The sequence below is a fragment of the Pantherophis guttatus genome, chromosome 2 (assembly GCF_059756535.1).
Source record: "Pantherophis guttatus breed Tessera chromosome 2, ASM5975653v1, whole genome shotgun sequence".
NCBI lineage: Eukaryota > Metazoa > Chordata > Lepidosauria > Squamata > Colubridae > Pantherophis > Pantherophis guttatus.
The window spans coordinates 175,956,400-175,981,896 of record NC_142064.1 but is presented as its reverse complement, the minus strand read 5'-3'; the positions used below and the strand labels follow the sequence as shown (position 1 = coordinate 175,981,896).

The 25,497-nt window shown below is 38.1% G+C and overlaps 1 protein-coding gene across 2 annotated transcripts in view; it reads right to left on the bottom strand.

Moving 5' to 3' along the window:
* The window catches only part of GABRG2 (gamma-aminobutyric acid type A receptor subunit gamma2), a 95,084-nt gene extending 71,042 nt beyond the window's left edge, over positions 1–24,042 (bottom strand). Inside the window, exon 1 of one of the 2 annotated variants that reach the window (XM_034406292.3) lies at positions 23,314–24,042. In XM_034406292.3, coding sequence (XP_034262183.1) covers positions 23,314–23,438 — 125 coding nt within the window. In that variant the 5' untranslated portion in view covers positions 23,439–24,042. The remainder of the gene's footprint in view (positions 1–23,313) is intronic. The other variant, XM_034406285.3, reaches the window with a different exon arrangement.
* Between the last annotated feature and the right edge of the window lie 1,455 nt (positions 24,043–25,497).

Below are 25,497 nucleotides of genomic sequence, written 5' to 3'. Positions count from 1 at the left end.
ATCCATTATGACTACAATTTTCCCCTTTTTAAATGATAGCAGTTCTGAACATCTCTCTCTGTGTGTATTCATACATATGAGAATATGAAGAAAAATATGTATAGCTCAAGCCATGCCTTTGAAAGTATGATCTGTCCATAAAGCTAATATATAACATTGATTCATATATTCTACTGTGTTAACAAAATAAAATGATACTTCAGCTTAGCTTGTTAGGCTACTCCATGTTAAATCTTTAAAAAAAAAATCTTTATTAAATTACATGCACAAAATACTTTAGAACCCGCATTTATCTTTAAAAGAATCATATTAGTTCAGGATATTTATAGACAATGAAATATATGATTTGTGCAAAAGTAGAGGAATGACTAACCCATGCATATATATATTCTACAATATTCCACTGTCTGTGACACTTCATTGATCACTTTGCTGCCAAATATATTAAATATTAAAACCAATAGTGAATATAATGATTGGAACAATAGAAATTAGTAGATGTTTGACATAAGCAAGATACAACTGGTATCATTGAGACACCAAGCCTTGGTGGTGCAGCGGACTAAAGTGCTAGCACTTAGCTGCCAGCTGCCTGCAATTAGTGCAAGTTCGAATCTCACCAGGCTCAAGGTTGACTCAGCCTTCCATCCTTTCGAGGTAGGTAAATTGAGGACCCGGATTGTGGGGGCAATAAGCCAACTTTGTATAGAACCGCTTGGAGGGGGCGAAAGCCCTAATAAGCAGGTATATACAAAAAAGTATGCAGGCTATTGCTATAATGCATTGTAAGCCGTCCTGAGTCTATGGAGAAGGGCAGCATATAAATTGGACTAAGAAAGAAAGAAAGAAGGAAAGAAAGAAAGAAAGAAAGAAAGAAAGAAAGAAAGAAAGAAAGAAAGAAAGAAAGAAAGAAAGAAAGAAAGAAAGAAAGAATAGTTTATACATTAAACTCAGAGCAGGTGTTTAACAAGGTAACCAAAATCAAAAGTCTTTACAACTTGAAAAAAAAATGCATTTTAATCGTCCCTTATTTTTATACAACACAACCTACTTCTGAGTTAAGATAACACACGAGATACAAAACTTATAGTACATCTGCATATTTAGCAAAGTGAATAGCATAGTAAATAAGAAATTACTCATAAGGAACTACAACAGATAGTTCTAGAGCAGTGTTTCTCAACCTTGGCAACTTAAGGACATCTGGACTTCAACTCCCAGAATTCTCCAGCCAGCCAAGCTGTCAGGAATTCTGGGAGTTAAAGTCCTCAGGTCTTAAAGTTGCCAAGGTTGAGAAACACTATTCTAGAGTTTTTCTAGCCTTATTGGCATATCTTTGAAAAATGTTTATGCATATTATTTTAAAATATATCACTATAATGTAATGGTTTTATATTTTAAAACAAAGGTTATCCAATGTATATTTTATCCCCCCAAAAAATAACATTCTTTAAAATCTCAGCAAATAAACTGGAAAAATACAGTAGAGGTCAAAGAATAGATACAGTTTTAAAGTTTTGTATTAATATAACTGGAGACAAAGATAAAATAGGGCAATGTGCTGTTATGAATATGCCAACACTAAAATCCAATGTAATTCTATAGATATGCTTTGGGAAGTGTCACAAGTGCCGGTCAATGGAAAACTCTCCTAACTTGCTATGGAAACAAAGCTTTTGGATAAATAATGACTCTTTTTAAAGAGTTATAGAATAGTTATAAAATTCTTTTTTTGGATCTGTTCTGTCAATGTTATAAGTCCGATTCAAAAGGGTCTGAGGGTCTTCAGATGTAGAACAAAAGACCAGGGCTTGGCTTCATGTTATCCTTATGATTTAACAAGGAAATCATTTCGGCCACAATGTGGGATTTGTAAGCCAACAAAAGTGATAATACTTAGCCCAGGGCTCTGCAACCTTAAATACTCAGAGATAAATACTTAAATACTTAAATACTCCGTTTCCCACAGAAAAGAAAACACTGGGAGCCACAAAACCTGAGTGGGCATGGCCAACTCGATGTCACCCACTCCCGCCAGTCATATGACCCCCCTAGCCACGCCTACCTGTCATTAGGGAAGAGAACCAGTTGTTAAAAAACACCAGGAACCACAAAATCCTTTTGACATATCTCTCTCTCCCCCTCTCCCTCCCTTCCCCCTCCCATCCCCCCTCCCTCTCTCTCTGTATCTCTCTATGTCTCTCTCTCTCCCCCTTTCTCTGTATCTCTCTGTCTCTGCCCTGGCCGCTTCTCTATCCCCCGTCGTCCTTACCTTCTCAAACCAGGCGAGGAGTGACTGGGAGGGGAGGGTGAGGAGCGGGGCCAGCCAATGTGACAGGGAGCCACAGCAGAGGGCCCAAAGAGCCGCATGCGGCTCCGGAGCCGCAGGTTGATGACCCCTGACATAGCCAATGTTGAATTATCTCAAAAAAGTTCATCTAAATTGAATGAGAGATCACCTGGAAAACCCCAAATCTATAAAGTAGGCAGGGAAATCAAGAGACATCCCTGCAGAAGCAGTAAGAAACCACTTTCAAATGTTGCTCAATAAAGCTACGTGACAGATGTGTCCATGAAATTGCCTGGAATCAACTTTGATTGGGAAAAAAAAATCTTTACCTTTAGGATTTGCTCTGCAACTTCAGCATATGGGGAGGAAATTCCAGCATAGGGGGGGGGGGGAATATCTAATCCTATGCTTTCATCCCATCATCCCATACACTGATTGCATGTGCAAACAGCAATCGTGCCTAGTACAAAGTAGAATCTTTTTACTAATATCAATCGTGTTACTAGTAGGAGTGCAGAGGTGAAATATGAAGCTTTTCCTTCCCATGGGTCCCACTTGTGGAGTCCCTGAACCTCCAGGTAGTGGCTGCTCCATCTACCACAGAGAATGGGGCCTAACAGTTATGGAAAGCAAGGGGCAGAAATGTCCAGGTTGCCTCGATAGGCCAGAATGTGTAAGCTCCATGAGAAGTCAAGAGGGGACCTGTAGAGAAATATTTCTCAGCCTCAGCAGCTTTAAGATATATGGACTCCAACTCCCAGAATTCCCTGGATTTAGAATTTCACGTCTTAAAATGACTTTGATCCACAAGTTTTATCTGCTTGTCTATTTATTTGTTTTATCTACACTCCTGCTTCATGGTGAAGAGCAGTAAGTATGGTTTACCTTCCAAACACATAGCAAAGTGGAGGTGAACACTTGGATGTACTAACAAGCATGGATATGTAGTAATTTGAAATAAACAAGGAATGCTGAAATAGGATTATATGCAAATTCATCACTGTCTTCCCCAAACTGAGAGAACATAGAGAATTAATGAATGGGTCTATATAATCTATAAACATCAAATATAGAAAGTCAGTGTGAAAATGTGTTTAGCGTTCTGGAATAAAAGTAGGACTCTCAATCATGGAAGTTAATTAGGGAACTTTAATCATTGTCTATCAGCCCAAGTTACTTCACAAAGTTGTTGTTGGGATAAAACTGGAAGAGGAATGTTATAAGTGCTGTATCTTGAGCACTTAAGAGGAAACACACATTATCAATCTAATGAATAAATAAAACAAGCATTTCTGTAGGAAGTTAACAGCTACTAAAGACTCTTGTAAAGCCCCAAATGAGGCAGCACATGATATATTTATTACTTGAACAAAAACTGAATTTTGCTCCTGAAGCTATGGCATTTATACAGGATGGGAAGGCTTTCTCTTGGTGTCTAGGAGTTGTGTATAATTTTTTCAAAGCTGAGGAACACAATAATCAGTGCCATAACACAAAATTTCCAGCAGGTTTTACAGTTCCTTGAATTATGAATGTTACCATGATCATCCCAAGACAGGAATACCAAAAGAAAAAAGAAAAAAGAAGAAAAAATTCAAGCAAACAGAAAAGCCTCACTAAAAGACTGTCTTTTTTCAGAAGGTATGCCATTTTGTGCAAATGTTAACATATGGCTTATAGTAAATCGTATAAGCATGTTTTATCTAAAATTGCACCATCAACACTGAAAGCTTCTATTCTCAGTTCAAATAGCAGAATGTGCTTGGGTGGCTGTAGAAACAGCTTTTCCCCCTTTTTTATCATATGGTTCAAATAACACAATGAAAAGAATTCACACAGTGCATTAACAGCCCTCTGCAGGAAAATGCATATACAAATAGAGCCAGAACCATGACAAGGACTTACTTAGTAGTTTCCCATAATCAAAAAATCTCTATGCAACTAAAATGGTATCAAACATACCCTGACCTCAGCATCTCCCCCACATTCAAATTAAAATGGACAGTGGTTTGATTCTGTTTTGTTTGCAAGATAAGGACTATTTTTTTTAGCAACCTGTATAAATGTGGGTCACAAATGTGAAATATTTGTGCAAGAAATGGGCAAATTTTGAGAGAAATCCATGCAGGGACTGCAAAGTTAAAATAAATAGCACATCATAAAAAATCTAAAGGACAGAAATGGATGATAGACGTGGAGCAACAGGGAAGTATTTAGTGACCATGTTTTTTTTCCCCAAGCAATGATCCAGTGCTGTCTCCTTCCAAGTCTCACAAAATCCACTGAAATCTCTTTGCTTCCTGGATTACTGGCAAAAAGCATTGTCCATGATCCAAAGCACTGATTGGAGAGCAATGAGTGTTATTCTTTGCCTTAAGTCCCCGAAACGACTATATAATAAGCTTGGAGAAAAAGGTAACAACTTTTGCAACTCAGTGTTCTCATCTTTGAGTTCTTCCAAATGCCAAATCATGACTACCTGATAATAACTCAGATCATTGGTTCAGCTAGTTGGATAGTGTTGACATTGATTGACAACAATTTTTATGATCTCTAGCAGAAGATTTCCAAGCCCTATGTCAGAGATTGAAGGCAGTCTTACTGTGCTTCTGTGTTCAAAGCTGGCTCTTTTTTTTTTTTGCCACTGAGTTGTTTGCCACTATTTAAATGTGAGCTATTCCTGTTGCTCATAGCTCCACAAAGATCACCCTGCTGTTTTAGTTTGTGAAATTTACACCTTATTCTTTATAATATTAAAAAGTAGATTTCAATAGAATGGCGTACAACCCAGAGTCTTCCCTTTGCCAGGTAGATAACAGCCCTTGCTCCATTAGGTCAACCTTTCAGAAACATTTCTTACCTAAACAGAGAAACAGAATGACCACAGACCACTGCAAAAAAAGCAGTGAAAGTGACAGCAGCTTCATCTTTCTGCCACCTTCTCTATTGAATTTCCTTGTGGAAAGCTAGCAGGGAGCATCAGAAATCTTCCTTCCTTCCTTCCTTCCTTCCTTCCTTCCTTCCTTCCTTCCTTCCTTCCTTCCTTCCTTCCTTCCCTGGAGTAGGGGGTTGGAGTTGGGGGAACACGTAGGATGCAATGGATGTGGTGTAGGCCAAGAACCCTACAAGGGTAACTACCTCCCTGTTCCTCTCTTCCTGCTTCCCTTCCCAGCAGGCAGGCAAGTTGGTCCTGCTGGGTGGGAGAGGGAGCAAGGGATTTTGAGAGTGGCTGGGAAACAGTCACAGAACATTCAAAATGAACTTCATGTAACAGCAGCAGCAGCCCAGCAGAGCTGAAACAGCAGCAGAGCTTGTAACACTAAAGCAGCTATGACTTTCTCAATTTTCAGTCCCTTGGGAGTCATGGGTCACAGATTTTGGACAGATTCTGTAAATTAACTTATTTGAGATACCTTCAAAAATTGCTGTGCTGTGATGCACCATTTTGGCCAGTTTAAGGAACAAGAATTTTAATAGTATAGACCGCCATCACAACAAGCTTCCTTCCTTATCTGGAAGCATTTTTCAGGAACATGCTAAACAGATTTCCAAATGAACAATAACAGAGCCCATCTGATCTTTATCAACTACATCTTTAACTAATTCCCTTTATCAACTACCTCTTTCCTTCACCTTTGTTGGCTTTGCAATTTTGTATTCCTTGACAATTTTGCACCTCGTGAACCTTCATTAGTAAGAGGTCTGTTTCACAAACACTGTAGGAATCATTAACACGACTCAGTCAATATTGTTTCCCTTCTTTTTCTTTGTATTCTTTCCCTTCCATTTGCTTTTTTATTTAAATTAAGCAAAAATGAATATCACCAGTTATTATCTATTAGGTAGATAGAAAACTGTAATTCTGGTCCTTTTTTAAAAAAGCTTCTTACATGGATGAAATCTATGGTCTTGCGTAGAGATGGAAAAAAACCTGACAGACTTGTAAAATCCATACAAATGACCATGACATCGACTATAATGGTTCCAGTATTCGACTTCCATACAGCATTCCAGTATTTCGACTTAGACATGCTTAGAATCAGACGCAGTAGTGTGCCTGAAATTCAAAAATCTGGCATAGAGGAGGATGAGGGGCAGATTGAAGGGAATTTCATGCTTTTCTCATTTGTTCCTCCCAACCAAAATAATGCGGATTATCCACATGTAAAGTGGATTTGATGTGCTTTGCTGAGACGTTTCACACTGCAAAGATGATGCAGTGATTCTTATCGAGGTAAAAAGGTAAATGCAGTATACCTCCGTGAAGGTGTTTATTTATTTATTTTATTTATTTATTTATTCAATTTATATGCCACCCCTCTCCGAAGACCCAGGGCGGCTCACAATACACTCAAAAAATCACTATAAAAACACTTAAAAATTTAAAACATTAAAGACATTAAAACCCATTCACACCATTCATGTGTTTGCTTTTTTTTATTGCTCCTCTGAGCACTTAATCTAGATGAGGCTTCTGCAAAGGTGCTCTTTGGAGCAAAAGTTTTGTGCGATTTGTCAGTCAAACCTTCATGAAGGAAAAGGAATTCACATAGATCTGCACAGCCTGATTGAAAAGAATGTTAGAGGTTAAGTCAGAAATCAAGGCTGACATAGCTCATAGAAGAGGGAGAATGAGTTTCTTTTCATTAATCTAGCAAATATCTGTCATTTTCTGTCAACTACTTAAAACTGGAGGTTCTCAGTTGTGAATCAGCTGAGTAAGTTTAACAGGAGGAATTTACATTACATTTAACAAATCCTCTTCTTTTTTTATTTTTTTTATTTTTTATTTTTTCTGTACTTTGACTTTCTTTTTTTTCCCCCTTTCTTTCCTGCTTTTACTCTATGTTAGTTGTGTTAGGTTTTATATTCGTTAAACATTTAATACAAATTTATTTTAAATGTGTAAGTCAGTCATATGCAGGCAAAATGGAAGCATTTGCTGCTGTGGTTTCCCCATCAGACTTGCCTGGTAATTTAGACAAGAAAACACAATCAGAAGTATTACCCCTAACTTTCTTGTAAGATTACATTAATGGGAATTTGCAAGTCTAAAAGTAAATCCCTATGCCCCCCTCACCTTATATTCCAAAAAGCTAAGAAGAATCCCTTCTGAGATGTTTGCTACAGTCTCATTCCTTCTGTGGACCCAGTTATTACTTGTCTGACTGTTGTTAGTTTGGACCTCTTCCTCTGGACTCGCAAGGTCATTCTGCTATATTATTACAAACACACACACACACACACACACACACAAACTTTGCCTGTTCATGTCCACAACAGGCAGTGCAATATTTTTGACAGTCCCTGGGGATATACAGATTAAAATTGAATAATTAAAATGAATTAAGATATACATTTATTTCTTGCCCGACTGTAATCTCATCAAAACTATTAGTTTTATTCCAGGAAGTGGGGATGCCACATAAGTTCATTGAACATTTGGTAGATCGTTCTTCTGATAATTCCAGTCTTTCATCCTAAGAATATCTTACGACAGAATATTGCCACAAAATGATGTTAATGGCATCTGCAGAGATTTTATGGCTTTAAAGGACATAAAGGCATCACTGAAGTTTGAGAAACAGATTGTCTCTCAAATATAGTATATACCTAGCTTGTTCCTCTCATATGAAAGCTAAATGGCTAATAGAAGGAATTGGGGAATGGTGGAGGAGGAAAATCTTTGTTTTCTCTTAAATTACCATAAATATCATGGAAAGTTAGCTGGATGAGTGTGGTACACATTATAATAAGCAAATGAATTTGAACAGCCAATATTTTTCAAGCAAACCTTTTAATATTATGTTATTCTGTGCACCATAGACATCACTGAATACTTTTATTGTTCATGCTCAAGAGAGTAGTAAAAAATGCTGAATGCTGATTATTTCAACATCTCTCCCCTAGAGAACTATTAATTATGATTAGAAACAGAAGCTATCAAGATTATGTTCAATCCTTTCCCTTTCCCTTTTTCCCATCTTAACATTCCCCTGAAACTGAGAGTTTGATTGAAATCATATTGACTTTTCTAGACCCACTACCGAAGTTCTCCCAAATAAATGAATAACAGAGTTTGAAGGGACCTTGGAGGTCTTATAGTCCATCGCCTGCTCAAGCAGGAGACTCTATCATTTCAAATGGTTGTCCAATCTCTTCTTAAAAACCTTCAGTGATAGACACCTACAACCTTTCTGAAGGCAAGCCTTTCCACTGGTTAATTGTTCTCACTGTCAGGAAATTTCTCAATAGAATAGAATAGAATAGAATAGAATAGAATAGAATAGAATAGAATAGAATAGAATAGAAAGAATAGAATAGAATAGAATAGAATAGAATAGAATAGAATAGAATAGAATAGAATAGAATAGAATAGAATAGAATAGAATAGAATAGAATAGAATAACAGAGTTGGAAGGGGCCTTGGAGGTCTTCTAGTCCAACCCCCTGCTTAGGCAGAAAACCCTACACCACTTCAGACAGATAGTTATCCAACATCTTCTTAAAAACTTCCAATGTTGGAGCATTCACAACTTCTGGAGGCAAATTATTCCACTAATTAATTGTTCTAATTGTCAGGAAATTTCTCCTTAGTTCTAAGTTGCTTCTCTCCTTGATTATTTTCCACCCATTGCTTCTTGTCCTACCGTCAGGTGCTTTGGAGAATAGCTTAATTCACTCTTTTTTTGTGGCAGCCCCTGAGATATTGGAACACTGCTATCATGTCTCCCCTAGGTTTTTTTTCCCATTAAACTAGACATACCCAGTTCCTGCAACCATTCTTCATATGCTTTAGCCTCCAGTCCCCTAATCATCTTTGTTGCTCTTCTCTGCACTCTTTCTAGAGCCTCCACATCTTTTTTATATCATGGCGACCAAAACTGAATGCAGTATTCCAAGTATGGCCTTACCAAGGCATTATAAATTGGTATTAACACTTCATGTGATCTTGATTCTATCCCTCTGTTTATGCAGCCTAGAACTGTGTTGGCTTTTTTTTGGCAGCTGCTGCATACTGCTGGCTCATATTTAAATGGTTGTCCACTAGGACTCCAAGATCCCTGTCACAGTTACTACTATTGTGAGGTACCACATATACTGTGCCTGTGCATTTTGTTTTTCTTGCCTAAATGTAGAACTTTACTTTTTTCACCATTGAATTTCATTTTGTTAGATAGTACCCAATAGTGCCCTTAAATCTAGTTTGATTCTATCCTTGATTAGTTTCCATCCATTGTTTCTTTTCCTGCCTTCTGGTGCTTTGGAAAATAAGTTGACCCCATCTTCTTTGTGACAGTCCCTCAAATATTGGAACATTGCTATCATGTCACCCCTAGTCCTTCTTTCCACTAGACTGACATACCCAATTCCTGTAATCGTTCATATGTTTAGCCTCCAGATCCCTAATCATCTTTGTTGCTGTTCTCTGCATTATTCCCAGAGTCTCAACATCTTTTTTATATTGTGGTGACCAAAACTAGATACAATATTCCAAGTCTGATTTTACTGAGGCATTATAAAGTGGTACTAACATTTATGTGATCTTGATTCTATCTCTCTGTTAGTGCAACCTAGGACTGCATTGACTTTTTTGGTGGCTGCAGCACACTGCTGGCTCATATTTAAGTGGTTGTCTACTAAGAGTCCTAGATCCCTCTCTCTGCTATTGAGCCAGGTTCCACTTATTCTGTACATGTACATTTGTTTTTTCTTGCCTAAGTGTAAAACCTTAACTTTTCTCACCACTAAATTTCATTTTGCTAGATAGGGCCCAGTGTTCAAGTTAAGTCTTGCATCAAATCAGTGATGCAAGTGGAGTTTGTGCCTCAAATTCCCAAATGATACCTAGAAAGCATTGGGAAATAATAAATATGTACAGCATAATCAACTGAGCAGAGTCTACTTAAGCTGATGCTTTCATTGTAGCAACCATCCCTTCATTTTTAAAATTATACTTGGAAGAGGGACGAATCATCTGGGCAGGTACATAGTTGCAGATGTTCACTTTATTATTGTACTTTTAAATATATAATCCTGTTCTTGGATAATTTAGTGCTTAGTAAATGTACAGTATTTAGTATCAGGATAACAGAAACAAACTCAGTTGTAACTATGCCATTGTTATGATCTAAGCAACTTTAAGATGCAAAACTACATACAGTCTAAGTACTATTACTTTTTTTTAAAAAAAAATGAGACTTATCATACATTTTGCTCTAATATATTGAGAAGATAGAAACAATTATGAAGCATGGAATATTAGAGGAGAGATACATCTGAGTTGCATGCTTAAATGAAGGAAAGAAACATGGCCATTTACAAGGCCTACTAAGTAAACGTAGTCTAGGGGCTTTAATTACTTAGCTATAAATCTGGCTCTAGATGGATTTCTGATTCTTTCTAAATCAATCGCTGTCAAAGCTTTTGCCTGGGGAATATATATCTTCAGCTGAATTTTATACCTGAAGAACTCAAAATTTAAACAGATTAGCAATTAATCTTTTGGCCTGTCACCGCTCATCTCCAGACCTATTGCCAACCACACAACTGGAGATACGTTTCTACAGCAGGGAGGGCTGTTTATGAGAGAAATTCCCCATTGCTCTATCACTCATGTGACAGACCTGAGAATGAATATGAATACAATTGTCCCTCTTCTTTCTCAATTAATTGTCATGACATCTGAAATTTGAATCCCCAAGGAGGCCTGAAAATATTTATTGTTTTATGTAAAGTTGCACTAGTAAATTTGGTCAGATGAGTAAGCAGTAATGGTTTTCATTGTTGCATTGTGATTAACATACATAGTTCTGCACATGCTCTGTAGTACAGGTGGTCCTTGACTTAGAACCATTTGTTTAGCAACTTGAGGAAAATGATTTACAACCAATCCTTGTTCTTTTGAATAGTGCAGCATTGTCATGGTCATACAACCAAAATTCAGGTGTTGGGTAACTGGCATGTATTTATGACAATTGTGGCATCCTGGGGTCATGTGATTGTCATTTGTGATCTTCCCAACTGGCTTCCAACAAGCAAAGTCAATAGGGGAAGCTGGATTCACTTTACAACTGCATTGATTCATTTATCAACGGTGGCAAAAAAAAGGTTGTAAAATTGGGCATGATTCACTTAACAACTGCCTTGCTCAACTATAGAAATTCTGATCTCAATTGTGGATGTAAATCAAGGACTACCTATACAGTCAATTGATAGATATCATTCTAATCTCTCCAACTGTATGGGAAGTAAACATGTAGAACAGTGAGAGACAACGTTTGATGTTACTAGGGGTGGGGGGGATAGCAAGAACACAGGGTGAGGATGTAAAATGTTGAGTATCACATGCATAAAGAGGCTATGATTTTTTGTTTTGCCCCCTTGCATTTTGGGGCAAATTGCAAATTGAGATTATTATTAAAGCAATGCCTTAAATTTCTTTTAGGTCTTATGACTACAATTTGCCATCTGAAATTGGCAAGAAAGCACACCAACAGTTTCTGACAACTGCAAATTTGACAGGGAGCTGTTTAGGGCCACAGGTACCCATAACTGACACAGAAAGTATATTTCCCTTTTTACATTTAGTTTTAAATTATCTTTGCCTGAAGCACGCAACACCTTTGTTTTTAATGTGAATGAAAAACCTTAAAGTAAATTTCAACTATTGAAGAAAGATTGTCAATAATTATTGGAATTTCAAGAAAATAGGAAAGTGAGGAAAAAGAGTTTTTGCAACAGAGGAAAATGTTAACATTCTCTCCTAAATACAAGTCTTCTATGAAATTAACAACTAAATGTGGCAGATGCAACATTATTCAAAAAGTGTCTTTCCTTTCCTTTCCTTTCCTTCTTTCCTTTCCTTCTTTCCTTTCCTTTCCTTTCCTTTTTCCTTTCCTTTCTTTCCACAGTTTTATTATCATTATGCTAGGTATTTCCAGTTTTATTCACTTCTACAGTATATATATTATTCTGTAAGGTTTTAAAAGTAATATTTCAACTATTTAGGCAATTAATATTTTAAAATTAGTTAATATATTACATCACAATATGATGTTTTAGTGATTTCCTCAAAAATCCTGCCATGTTCACAATTATTACTTAGTGGTTCTGATATGCAGTCTGGCAAGACAACTGCTGTTGAAACAATAGTCTGTATCTCTCACGAACGACACCCAACTCTAAGAAAAGGTATATCCACTATGTTTTCAAAATGCTGAAGCATAATTAACTTTTTTATTGTAGGGGTTTTGTGAATGACAAATATTTTTTTTATTATTTATTTATTATTTATTTATTTAATTTTTATACCGCCCTTCTCCCGAAGGACTCAGGGCGGTGCATAGCCAAAAATAAAAACGAACACATATAAAATTTAGAACAGTTTAAAAGGAATTAAATAATTTGGCCCATTTCACTTAAACCCATATAACTTAAAAATGATCTTGGTATTCAGGCCAGCCCAGCTTATTTATTTATTTATTTATTTATTAATCAAATTTCTATACCGCCCTACTCCCGGAGGAGTCAGGGTGGTGAACAGCCAAGATAAAATACAGATAATACAAATATTAAAAATCCCTTAAAATTATTAAATATTTTGGCCGAAACACAGATTAAAACACCCAATTTATAAAATCAAACGAATTAAAAATTTAAAAGAAGAGAGTTAGGCCAGGCCAGCCTGCTGAAATAAAAAAGTTTTGAGAGCACGACGAAGCTTGCGCAGGTCCGGGATCCTCCGTATCTCTGGGGGGAGCTCGTTCCAGATGGTAGGTGCCCCCACAGAGAAGGCTCTCCCCCTGGGGGCCGCCAGTCGACACTGTTTGACCGATGGCACCCCAAGGAGTCCCTCTCTGTGGGAACGTACTGGCCGGTGGGAGGTAGCAGAAGGCGATCTCGTAAGTACCCAGGTCCTAAGCCATGGAGCACTCTGAAGATAGCAACCAACAACTTGAATTGCACCCAGAAGACCACCGGGAGCCTGTGCAGCTCGCGTAGGAAAGGTATTACATGGGAGTGCCATGTCACTCCCATAATCACCCGTGCGGCCGCATTCTGGAAACAGTTGGAGCCTCCAGGTGCTCTTCAAGGGGAGCCCCATGTAGAGAGCATTACAATAGTCCAGGCGGGAAGTAATGAGGGCGTGAGTGACCGTGCGTAGGGAGTCCCGATCCAAAAAGGGCCGCAACTGGCTGATCAGGCGAACCTGATAAAAAGCCCCCCTGGCCATGGCCGTCACATGGTCTTCTAAAGACAGCCGTGCATCCAGGAGGACTCCCAAGTTGCAAACTCTCTCTGTGGGGGCCAGAGTTACATCCCCAATAGTCAGCGATGGCACCAGCTGGCTATACCGGGATACCGGGAGCCACAGCCACTCAGTCTTGGAGGGGTTGAGTCTGAGCCTGTTTCTCCCCATCCCCAAATAATGTTCTTGGCATTGCTTTTGTGTTCAGTTATACAAGAAATCCATTGAACTTTCTGTGTCCAAAGTTAGATTTCCAAGAAAAAAATACCTTGATAGATATCTTTACATAAATATTATGGGTTTTGCATTCACTCTGACTTTTCTTTTAAGAGGCACTCATCCTTGTATATATGAAAAGTGTAATTGAAATAATTCAATCATCAAAATGTACTTGTTCATTGTGGATATATAGTACAATAAAGGTCTTTAAATGTTATTAATATAACATGAAGAAAGGGAAATAAAATAACAGGTAGAAAACACTGTTGCTTGGAGTATGTGATTGTGAAAACATTCTTTTAAAAACAATATCCGTTTTAAAATATTTATATTTTTTCATGCTCTTTATAAAAGAAATATCCAGAGAATATTTTCTTTTCTTTCTTTTGATATTTTAAAATTAAATATTGGAAAAAACATGTGAAATTTCTTTGATATTGTTTTTAATTTGTGTGTCCATTTGCATATGTTCAATCTAAATGTATATACTAACCTTTTTCCTCAAATAAAATACAGAAAGTGATTTTGAACATGATGCTTGATTTTAATATGACAATATTATGACAAAATATGACAAAATTTAGAATATTTAATATACATTGCATGGATAATATTTAACTGGATAATTTATCCTTATTGAAAAAGCATCAGAGACATAAAATATTGCTTTCCTTATCTTGATTCATAGAGATTACTTGGAATCCAATATCATGCTCATAGATTTCTACAAGCACAATGCAAACCTTTGAAAATCTATCTGGAGAGTCCATTTTTTCATTACTATTTCCCCTTAAATTGGTCCCTTACCTTGAAAGAACTGGTTGTCAAACCTACTGCCAAAACTTTCTTTCCAAACTGCATATCGTTCAAATAAAAGAGACAGTAGTATTGAATGGAGAATATATTTTTCTTCTTCTTAATTGGCTCTTAAAGGGTAGTTATTGTAACCCTGCACAAGAAACATATAGGTGTCAACATCTTCTTGTATGTCAGTGATCATGGGGTAGAAATTTTGTTGCTACCTTACGATATGTAATTATTATTCTGAAATTTTAAAAATTACTGTACTGTAAGAACATAAAAACCTTGTCAATTATGTTGAACTATTGCTGATATGTGCTGGGAAACATTGTCTATTCTAACATGAGGATTGAGGTTCATTCTCCAAGCTTGTGGGTTGGTTCTCGAACATTGCATTACCAGGCCTGGTAACGAAACATTCAGAAACCAATGTTGGAGGTCAAACCTCCACCCTCACCCTATAGCTGAGCTACAGATATTTGCCACCATTGCATATTCTAACATTTCCCATTGGCCTTCTACATTATAATGTAGGATTTACCAAGGAATGTCAGCATTCACATGCTTTCTGACCTTGCTGTAATACATATACCAACATATAGCTTGATTAACTCATCATAGATATTGCATTCTATTATGCAAAAAGCAGCTCCAGATCTTTATTAATAAATAAGTAGATTTAATTATAATTCTGGATAGCCAATTTGACTATATTTGTCAGAGAGATGCTTCAAAGAAGTACAAAGCAAGACAATTTGACAGTTTTTAAACAGTCCCTTTACTATGAAACTTACATTCTTCTCAACATCCAGCCTTTTTACTTTTATTAATCACTATGTAACTCTCTGTTTGATATTATCAGTATTTGTATATCTAGGTCTATTGATGTCACCATGAACTAAGACCATTGGCTCTGTCCCTGATGACAAAATTTGGTGATATTCTTTAAAATTGTCTTGTTTTTCAATGCAACTGAAGCCAAGAACTATAGACTTTTCAGTGCCATATAAACTTTTTAGTAATAGATGCTTACGTATCACAGCTCTTCTAACACTGCATATATGAAATACAAAAGGAACAGAAATATGTTATTCTCCATTCATAGCCCTCGATTTTACTGATAAACAAGGTCATTTGGAACAGTTTACATTTCTCAGGAAGAATATGACATTCCCATTAATTCACCTACTGTACCTGCCATTTTTATATTTAACAAGACTTGATAAGTTGATATTATGGTAAAAGTCTAAGCAATTGGAAATGCTTGTTACTACATATTCTCAGCCTGCTAAAGAATAAAGACTTTTGCTGGAGGTACTTGATTCAGCTTAGCAAAAGAACAATATGCCTATTTATGCTGTCAGTCTGTGGTATGCATACACATACATAAAAAGCAATGGAGAGAGAGTTCTCTTAATTTTTTCTCAGTGAAATCAGTAATTTTGGGGTTTTACTATCTTCTCTCTCATTCATTTGAAAAGGGAAATATAATAGAGGGAAGACAGATATAGATAAAATAGAAGGGTATTAATTCTTGAAGGGCATGCATTGTCTTTTATGTTTTCTATGAAGAATTGTTAGAAGACAGTCCTCTATTGAAGATTTGTTCAGTCTAAGTGTGAAGAAAACAAATAAATCAACCAAAAGCCAGAAGTCTTAAAATTCACACCTAGAATTTAGACTTAAATGAAAATTTATATCCTCTGTTTTGGGGAGGGTGAAACATTTCTTCTTTTCTGCTAATGTTTAAGTGACTACACAATACTTTTCAGTTCCACTTGTGGAGAACTCAATGAATGCTGAGATTAAACATGCTTAGATTTTTCTCCTGTGATGAGGAACAGCAATAAGCAGAGCATCTGATAATATATTCATTTGTCTAAACATGCTTATAAACCTCTTCTATAGGGATTTGCTATGTGTGCTAAATGTGTGTTTACATGTGCATCATTACCTGTCTTTGCTTCAATTTTGCACATATTTATTTCAATAAGAAACAGAGCTATAATCTATTGTTTAATATTCTTTTTCCATGTTTAATATTCTTTTTCCAAAGACCTAGAGAAGATAATTATATGAAACTACCCCATGTATCTGTACACGTTTCTGTGGCATCAACTCTATAACTATGAAGATTGCACATCCATACAAATTTAGTCCAATGGGAATCTATCAGCTTCACTCACAAAATATCCCAGATTTATTGTTGCCTTATCCAGGTTAGAGACTTTAGAAGGTAGAAGATTCCAAGCTTCAAAAAGTGTGTGTGTGTGCGTGTGTTTGTTTGTGTAGATGGATGGATGGATGGATGGATGGATGGATGGATGGATGGATGGATGGTAGACAGACAGACAGACAGACAGACAGACAGATGACAGCCAGTCCCTAGGTAGGAGTCTCAAAAAAAAAAACCCTACATAAAACCACACAGCACTATTGTCAGTGTCAACTACAATTGTTTAAATGGGCTTATGTTCTATGTAAAAACAGCTTCCTATTTTCCTACCCCTCCCCTTTAGTGATGGAGAGAGAGAAAGAAAGAGAGATTGAAATAATGGCTGGATTTCAGCTAATAGTTTCAACCATAAACTAGCCAATTCCCTTTTAATCAAAGTATCTTACAAAACCGTATGACATGCATCCCACGATCTACAACCATGACAATAACCAAGCATCCCAGATGTGCAAACATAGCTACTATGAACATGGTTTGAAAAAAACCAAAAAAATAATGCATCTTGATTTATCTTGGCAACTTGTTCCTAATATCTCTCACTGTAATATTGGAATATGTGCATTTGAGTATGCATTCAGATGTGTCTTTCACTAAGTATATGGGTGTTTATTTTTCTCTTCTGGTCTTTGTTTCTCTTTGTGTATATTCCAGACCACGATTAGAGCTGGGTGATTAAAGCTCTATCAGAAATTCACAGGGAGGACATCAATCTTTCATTTGTTCCCACTCATGTCATCAGTCTCCACAGAGCTCCATAATTCTATGATATGTTATCAGTCATAGTGTGATCCTTTTTGAAGTAGGATCACATAATGTAGCAGATTGTTTTTTTTTGGGGGGGGGTATTTTATTAGGTTTCAAAATGGTATTGAGGCCACAACTATTTTGTGAAATGGCACACAAACTGGACAGTTGTGAACAGTAGTGAATGAGGGATTTTTTTTCACTGTGTTTTGAACTATCCTGCATTTTTTTTGACCAAAAGCATTAGAAGATAAACATTTAGAGGCTTTAGTTTGAACGCAAGACTTTCCTTTCTATTAGCTGAGCACTCCACCCACCAGAAAAGAGTCAGCAGTCAAGAACTTGGTTGCTTACAGACTTCATTATATAAATAAAATAAATGAAGATAAGTGGTCATTAATATTTTTTGAGTTTGGATCACTACAGTATGCATTTGAATGCTTTATGGTTTCAGGATTCAAGTATGAACTTTTAAACTTAACTGTTCTCACATTCCATGTTCTAGAATATCCAGCAAATAAGCTAATTTGCTTAGAATTAAGCTTTGTTTAACTGTTTTTATTAAATATGTCCAGTGATCCAGGAAATGTGAGGGAATCACATCTGCTGCTCAGATCCATAACATCAGCATATCTGTGAACTGTGGATCAGCCAATGAATATTTTCCAAAAAAAAGGTGAAAAGCATCTGCATGTGGATGACTCTGCTACATCTCTCATTGCAAAGAAACAATATTGTACATACAGCTGTACAAATGCAAAATGTATCTCAGATCTTCATCCAAATGAATTAAAACATCTTCAGATGTTTCTGAAAGTAACAATTTATGCACAATGCAAGTTGAGTATTGCAGAAGCTAAAGATGAGACAGTTTAATTCTTATATAATAAGGCCATTTGAAGATTGTGCAACACTGAATTAAACTTTGATAAGAGTTGAGGTTTGGGATAGTAGTTAAAGCATCAGGCTAGAAACTGGAAGACCCTGAATTCTAGTCCCCCTACCAGCTGACTGACCTTAGACTAGTTACCATTTCTCAACCTTAGGAAGGAGTCAATGGCAAACCATTTCTGAAATCTTGTTAAAAATACTTCAGGACTTTTCCTGATTGGAGTCAACACTAGGAGTCGACACTGACTCAAATGCATCAAAAAATAAAGCAATTATTCCTTTCTGGGTCTTATTGCATTCCTAAATCCTTTGAATATTCTTTGATTATAGATGGCTTCTCAGTGAGACATTTTGGTTTCTTTTGTGATCCTGGCTTGTATTTAAGTATACTGTCTGTAATCTGTTATCCTATGGTTCATACTTCCTGGTTCATATAAATTAGCATTCTAACACATAAACTTAAATGTATAAGAATATACAGCCAAATGCTACCATGAAAATGCATGTTGTGTTCAAAGTAGATTTGTGCATTTGTATTTCACTAAATTTGGAATCTTTCCTATGGGATCAATATATGCTATGATAGTGTGAAGATATGGAAAAGGCCCTTCTTGGTTTTAGCATTGGTATTAACACTCAAACAGGGGATTCTTTCCCCTGAGGAAAGTGTAATTGACTCCCACGCTGGTGAGTTTTGAATATCTTGCCAAAAACCTACTTTTATCACATTTTGATTTGCTACACAATATTATCTTACATTTTTTTTAAAAAAAAGGAGTGGCTTTGAGTTGTTAATTTTATTATTTCACTCTTCTTGTAATAAAATAGAAGTGTCACAATCTTAGCAGTGCTGGTATAGGGCCTTCTGCACAATTCTGTGGAAACCCTTAACCCATAAGCAGAAAGCCAAAATAAAAATGTTGTTTAGCTTTAATTCTAATGTGTCCCATTGTAACTACATCAATGATACATAATCAAATTTATATCCAGAAATCCAATGATGCAGCTAGACAGTGGGTTCTGAGTGGCTACCATCAGAGGTTAATGCATCATTTTCCACTACTGTATAGTTCTTATTTATCATAAGCTACAAGGACTCATGATAGTGCTGAACACAAAATTCTTCGTGATAGTTCCCTGCCCATGTCTGCCTAACACAATTCTCTCTTGGTGTCTATGGAGATTCTCAGTCATCCAGGTCATGGTTGTCTCAAAGATGCTTCTTTAAAAGACAACTGGACTTCGCTTTTTTCTTGAGGATGTTTCACTTATCATCCAAGAAACTTCTTCAATTTTGACTGAAGCTTCTTGAATGAGAAACGAAACGTCTTCAAGGGAAAACGAAGTCCAGTTGCCTTTTGACAAAGCACCTTTGGGACAATTCTGTCTTGAGATCTGTGTGTATTCAAATAATTAATGGATAGAAACATGCCCTGTACATTTCATGATGACTACCAACCTATCCATCTGCAAAGCCCTTCTTAGATTAGAAAAACTGAAGAATCAGATTCCTTGCTTTGGAGAGAAAAAAAAAGGCTTATATCTTTGGAGTGGTTACCCAGTGAAAAAGAAAGATACTAAATCTTAAGGACTCTTAAGTTCTTTGGTATGTAAGAAGACTTTTGATAAGATCTACAGCACTGAAAGTCTGTTATGCTAGAAGAAGAAATGGTTTAGCTAATGTCTGCTACTTTTTAGGGACTTTTTTTTTTTTTTACTCCTTTGGTGAATTGCTCATGACCCAACTTCAAGTCAGGAGAAAAATATTCCAGCATGAAATTTGCTGTGTAACACAGGTATAACTAAGGACAACTTTAAGCCTGTCTCACTCATGAGCTAGGATGAGATGAAAGCAATGTCATAGAGATACAGCAGGAAAAAAAATAAGTTGCCAAGGCATGTTTGTGCCATGATTAGGTGAAATCTGAAAACAAAACTTAGTTTATTTAAGAAATCAGATTAATGTTAGTTCTTGGAATCAGGATGGCACAGCAGTGCACATTCAGCCTTTTAAATAATCAAGTAAAAATCATCCTTTATAGAAAATTTTAAAGTGAATATTGCACAGATTAACTTGACTCTTTTAGATATAGTGCAAGTCCGCCCCCCATCCTGATGGGAAGGTGTATCAGCACAAATCATATTAGGATAAACTCAATTTAATTATGCCCAAAAGTTAGTTTCCTGGGATTATTCATTCTCTATGAAAATGAGAGGGAATCTTTAAGGAATTCTAATGAGGAGAAGGAAATTTCTGACAAACTTACAGGTTGGTTTACCTTAAATTCCAGGTGGCTAACAATGTTTGCTCTTTTTTCCTCTGGTATTTATGTATAAAGTTTAGAGAGCTACCCACTCAATTGTGTCTGGGCAGCTTGCAATTAAAAACAGCCACACAATTTTACTCCAGTAAGCTACTAAGATCAGATAAAAATGAGCAAATTTTAAAAAGTACTAGACATCCAAAGAACAACTCATCACCTCATTGCTTGGAGAAATATATTTATGAATTTATGTATGCATTTATTTTCCAAATTGCCAGTGGCATACCTGGCAATTCCAGAATGTCACCGTGAATACCTCTACATACTCCCATAGGTTTTTGGGTAAAAAATATTTTGCCACCATGACATAACCTTTGGTGGTATCCTGAAGAAATTAACACTGATTTAAAAAAAGTAAGGGAAAAATATGTTACTCACCTAATTGGTTTTCCACTTCTATTAAAAGTTCATGATCAAAGCCTGACATAATCACCATACAATTTTATCCCTCACAGTCCAGATGATATTGGTGGCCTAGAAAATCATTGGTCATGCTGTTTCTACAGCATTCCTTCTCAACAGAGTAACTTAGGTAGCTTTTATATTAAAGGTATTGAAGTACATCAAAAAGAAATAGAGACTGGAAACTCCCCCCCCATCCTACCAGTGCTGTTTGTATTGAGCAAGAAATTGGAGAAGAGGACCTCCGATCTTTCTCCCAACATTACAATTTGAAGATTTCTCAGAAATTAGTCTGTTGAGAACCTACAAGTTTTCAAGATGGTTCATTGAATATTGGCTCTTCAGCATTCAAAATGTGATGTCAATAAAGTGATATGAATTTCAACAGAAGCTTTCTATGCAAAGTGTGTACAAAGTATTTACTACATTTTCAACCACAATTTTAAAAAAGATGTTGGAAAAAGTTGCCTAGAATATCAAAGATATTAAAGGTTTCCATAAATGTCTCCCTTTGATGATGATTGCAGTTTGGGGCCTACAACTTTATCAGACAATTGTTTTCTGAAAAATTATCAGGTTAATAGAATCGGTTTGAAATGGCTATAAGAACATTTATTACATTTAATTTTCATGTATTAATTTGTCTTTTAAGTTGGAACTTTTAAATACAGAATTCAGAAGACAATCTTTCCAACATAGAATGGGAGAAATTGTAGTATCAGTAATTTTTTTCAAAATAAACACAACCAGAACCTTCCAACCCAAAAACTACCTATATTTTTAAGGCCCTGTAACCAAAATATGACACTACGAAAATCAACCAATGCTTAAAATAAGCCATTTGAGGTAAACTTTTCCTTTTTCCCTTTTGCATTTATTTCTAAAGTAAAACTTCCATTATAGGTTTGCCATTGTTAAACATGATAGGGAAATGGGCAAAATAAAAGCAAGGACTGGGGTGGGAAAAATAAGAGGGGACCAAATGGGAAGTAATAGGCCTGAGGCAAATAATGTGTGTTTCCTCTTCTTAAATTCTAACTCTTGCCCAGCATGCCACGATTGGCCATTTCTCAAAGAATCACATTAGCTCTTCTTCAATATGGCAGGTGAAAGGGAAATGAAGCTAGCAAGCATTAAAGCATCTGCTTTACTGTTGCCAAATATTTATTACAAAAGGGAGGAGGAAATATAGAGCTTGCAGCACTATGGACAAGGCTCTTGGGATAAGAGCAGCTCGGTATTGGGCAGGGCATTGCTACTTCTGACACCAGCCTGCTAATCAGAGAGTCCACAATGTTTTAAGTGCAAGGCACCGAGTTCTACAGCACAGCCTTTAAGCAAGAGTAGCAAACCCCGCGTCCCACGCCGTCGCCTGACATCTTCTCCCGACTACAACCTTTGGGCTTGTTTCTTCTGACATTAAGGGCACACACCCATCCACCCCACACACATACACGCGTGTACACACGCGCGCGCATACACGCCATATATAATCGACGAGGAAGCCAAACATCCTTCCAGTCTCCGCGTCAACATTCCCCTCAGTGAAGAGGCTGGGAGGCTAATGCAGCGCATGCCATCACTACGGCTGTGGGCTCTAGCGGCAAGGAGCGGCGTCCCTGTTCTCGGAGAGATGGTTGGCTCTGCGAGGTGCCCTTGGCCCAGAAGAAGAAACCACGCTGCTGCAGCACGGATTTAAAAATAATTTAAAAAAAAAAAAATACCCGACCACGCAGTCCCGCTATGGCCGCCTTAAGCAACCCCACGCCGCCCTCCCTCCCTTCCTAGCCAGCTTTAATAGATTTTCTTGCACTGGTAAAATGCTGTGAGTGGAGAGAGGGATGTGGGGGGGAGGGGGGGTAACCTTCCTTGGAACGGAGCCCCTCTCCCCTTCCTCTCCTTCGATTCCCTCGCCTCTGCAGCATTATAAACAGCAAGGCAAATGTAGCCATTCGGATTATGGGGAGGAATGGCACGTACGGCTCACCCCAAAGCAGATAAATACATAACGGAGGCAGGCGCTCGCCAGCATTTTCCTTCCAGCCTTATGCATTTCTCATCGGGCACCGTCTCCCCCACCCCCACTTCATTATCGCACCCCCCCCCCTCCAGCTTTTCCCCAGCCCTCCGTAGCAAAACAGAAAACGCGGCTTACCCCTGGATGAGGGATAGGAGTAGTAGTGTCCGCAGCATCATTTTGAGAGAAGACACTGCTGTATCCAGCAACGAGAAGCTGCCTGGGCTCGGCGGGTTTGGGATCGGCGAATTTGAAGGACTCATCTCTCTCTCTCTCTCTCTCTCTCTCTCTCTCTCACTCTCTCTCTCTTTTCAGCCCCCCACCACCATCACACACACACACACTCTCCCGCCCCCTTTCCTCGGTCGTAGACAAATCCGTCCCCTTCTTTATTTAGTGATTTGTAGTGTGGAAGGTGGTGGAGAGAGAGAGAGCCCCCCCCCGCTCCGTCTCTCCCTCCCTCCCTTTACCAGGTCCCGCTGGTGGGATGAGCCATTGCGCTCGCTCGCTCTCTTCCCTTCAGCCGAATTAATTTTCGGGGCGGGGGGTTCAAAAAGCAAATCGCTTCCTTATCCTTTCTTTATGTATAGGTTCCAAAAAAAAAAAAAAAAAAAGACGACAGCTTCCGAGTTGGCATGAATTGTACCACTAGAAGCCAGCGAGCGTGTGCATGTGAGTGAAGGATGCTCACGTACACACACACACACACACACACAGTTGGAGTGGGGAGGGGGAGAGGCGACGGATCCTCTGCGATCTATTCCCCCCAGAAGGGATCGGCCTGGGGAAAGAGATCGGAAAGTGGAGGGGGGGGGAGGCCTTTGCCCGGATTAAGCCGCGAGGTCAGAGGGGGAAACGCGGCACCCGAGGTTGCTGCCACTGCCGCAGCACTGCTTAACACATGCGTGGTACCAGCTGTGCAATTGCTCCCCCTTCCCTCTTCAGCACACGCGTGCGGGGCCGTCTTGCAGCACCGAGTGGTTTTCCACCCTTGCCAGGTAGCCAGGTATAAATCTTCCTTCTCTTTTTTCTAAAGTGAAGTAAAAGTGCAGTCTCTTTGCAGCTCAGTTCTGCTCTTGATGATCTATATACAGTTTGCTTGGCAACAGCTTCACAGTCTTTCCCAATGCAACTCGTAGCTCTGAGATTTCTTAGTGGTCTCTTATTCAAGGACTAAGCAGGCCCACGGCTGCTGAGCTTTTTCAATGACACAAAGTTATTCATCTAACTGCCTCTACCTGAGCGAAGGAAGAGGACCCGTCCCTTGAATCTTTCACACCCTTCAAACAAGTGTATTGAGAGGCATGGTGGGGTGGGGAGTGAAGAGGAATAAATCTGTTCTGGTATGGCCAGAGAGATGCATGATGATGGACATTATTTTCCATAGAAATGGATCTGTAGTTTCAAGGAAAATGTGTGGCTGTTTAAAGGGAGGGTGGCAGTATAAGATGCACACTGCACTGAGGTCAAAAAGATTATTTTCAGGGGCCTCCAAATGGGGGAGGGGGGAGGATTGCACATGGTTTCTGTTTCTGTTCCATTTTGAAATAAATAGATTGGTTTGCTAGCCCTTCACAAGGAGGGAGGGGGGAGGGAGGGAGGGAGGGAGGGAGGGAGGAAGGAAGGAAGGAAGGAAGGAAGGAAGGAAGGAAGGAAGGAAGGAAGGAAGGAAGGAAATAAGGGTGATAGTCCATCGGACATATGTCCAGATAAAATTTTGCCTTGCAGAAAGTTCCTCCAATATGTAAGATATGGGCAGAAGAGCAAGTAAAGTAGGTTTTTTGGGTAATCTATGAGTAGACAGGAAGAGAAACAAGCCAGTGAGCAGAGCTGAACAAGCTTCTTGGATGAGAAGTGAAATGTCTTCAAAGAAAAGCCAGAAAGTCCAGTTGCTTCTTGAAAATAAGCACCTTTGGTACAAGCCAATGAGCAACACATGAGTGGAAGACTTATCCAGGCAGTCTCCAAGAACTGAAGATGATTGAATTGAAGAAAAAGAAAGAAAGAAAGAAATGGAAGAAAAAAATTAAACAAAATAGAGAGCAACTCTGTCAATGGGGTATAATTGACTGACTATTGGGGGTGAATCATTGGCCCCCACAAAGAGGGCTCGCAACTTGGGCGTCCTCCTGGACTCATGGCTGTCTTTAGAAGAGCACTTGACGGCCATGACCGGGAGGATTTTTTATCAGGTTCGCCTGATTCGCCAGTTGCGTCCCTTTCTGGATCGGGATTCGTTATGCACGGTCACTCATGCCCTCGTCACCTCCCACCTGGACTATTGTAATGCTCTCTACATGGGGCTCCCCTTGAGGAGCACCC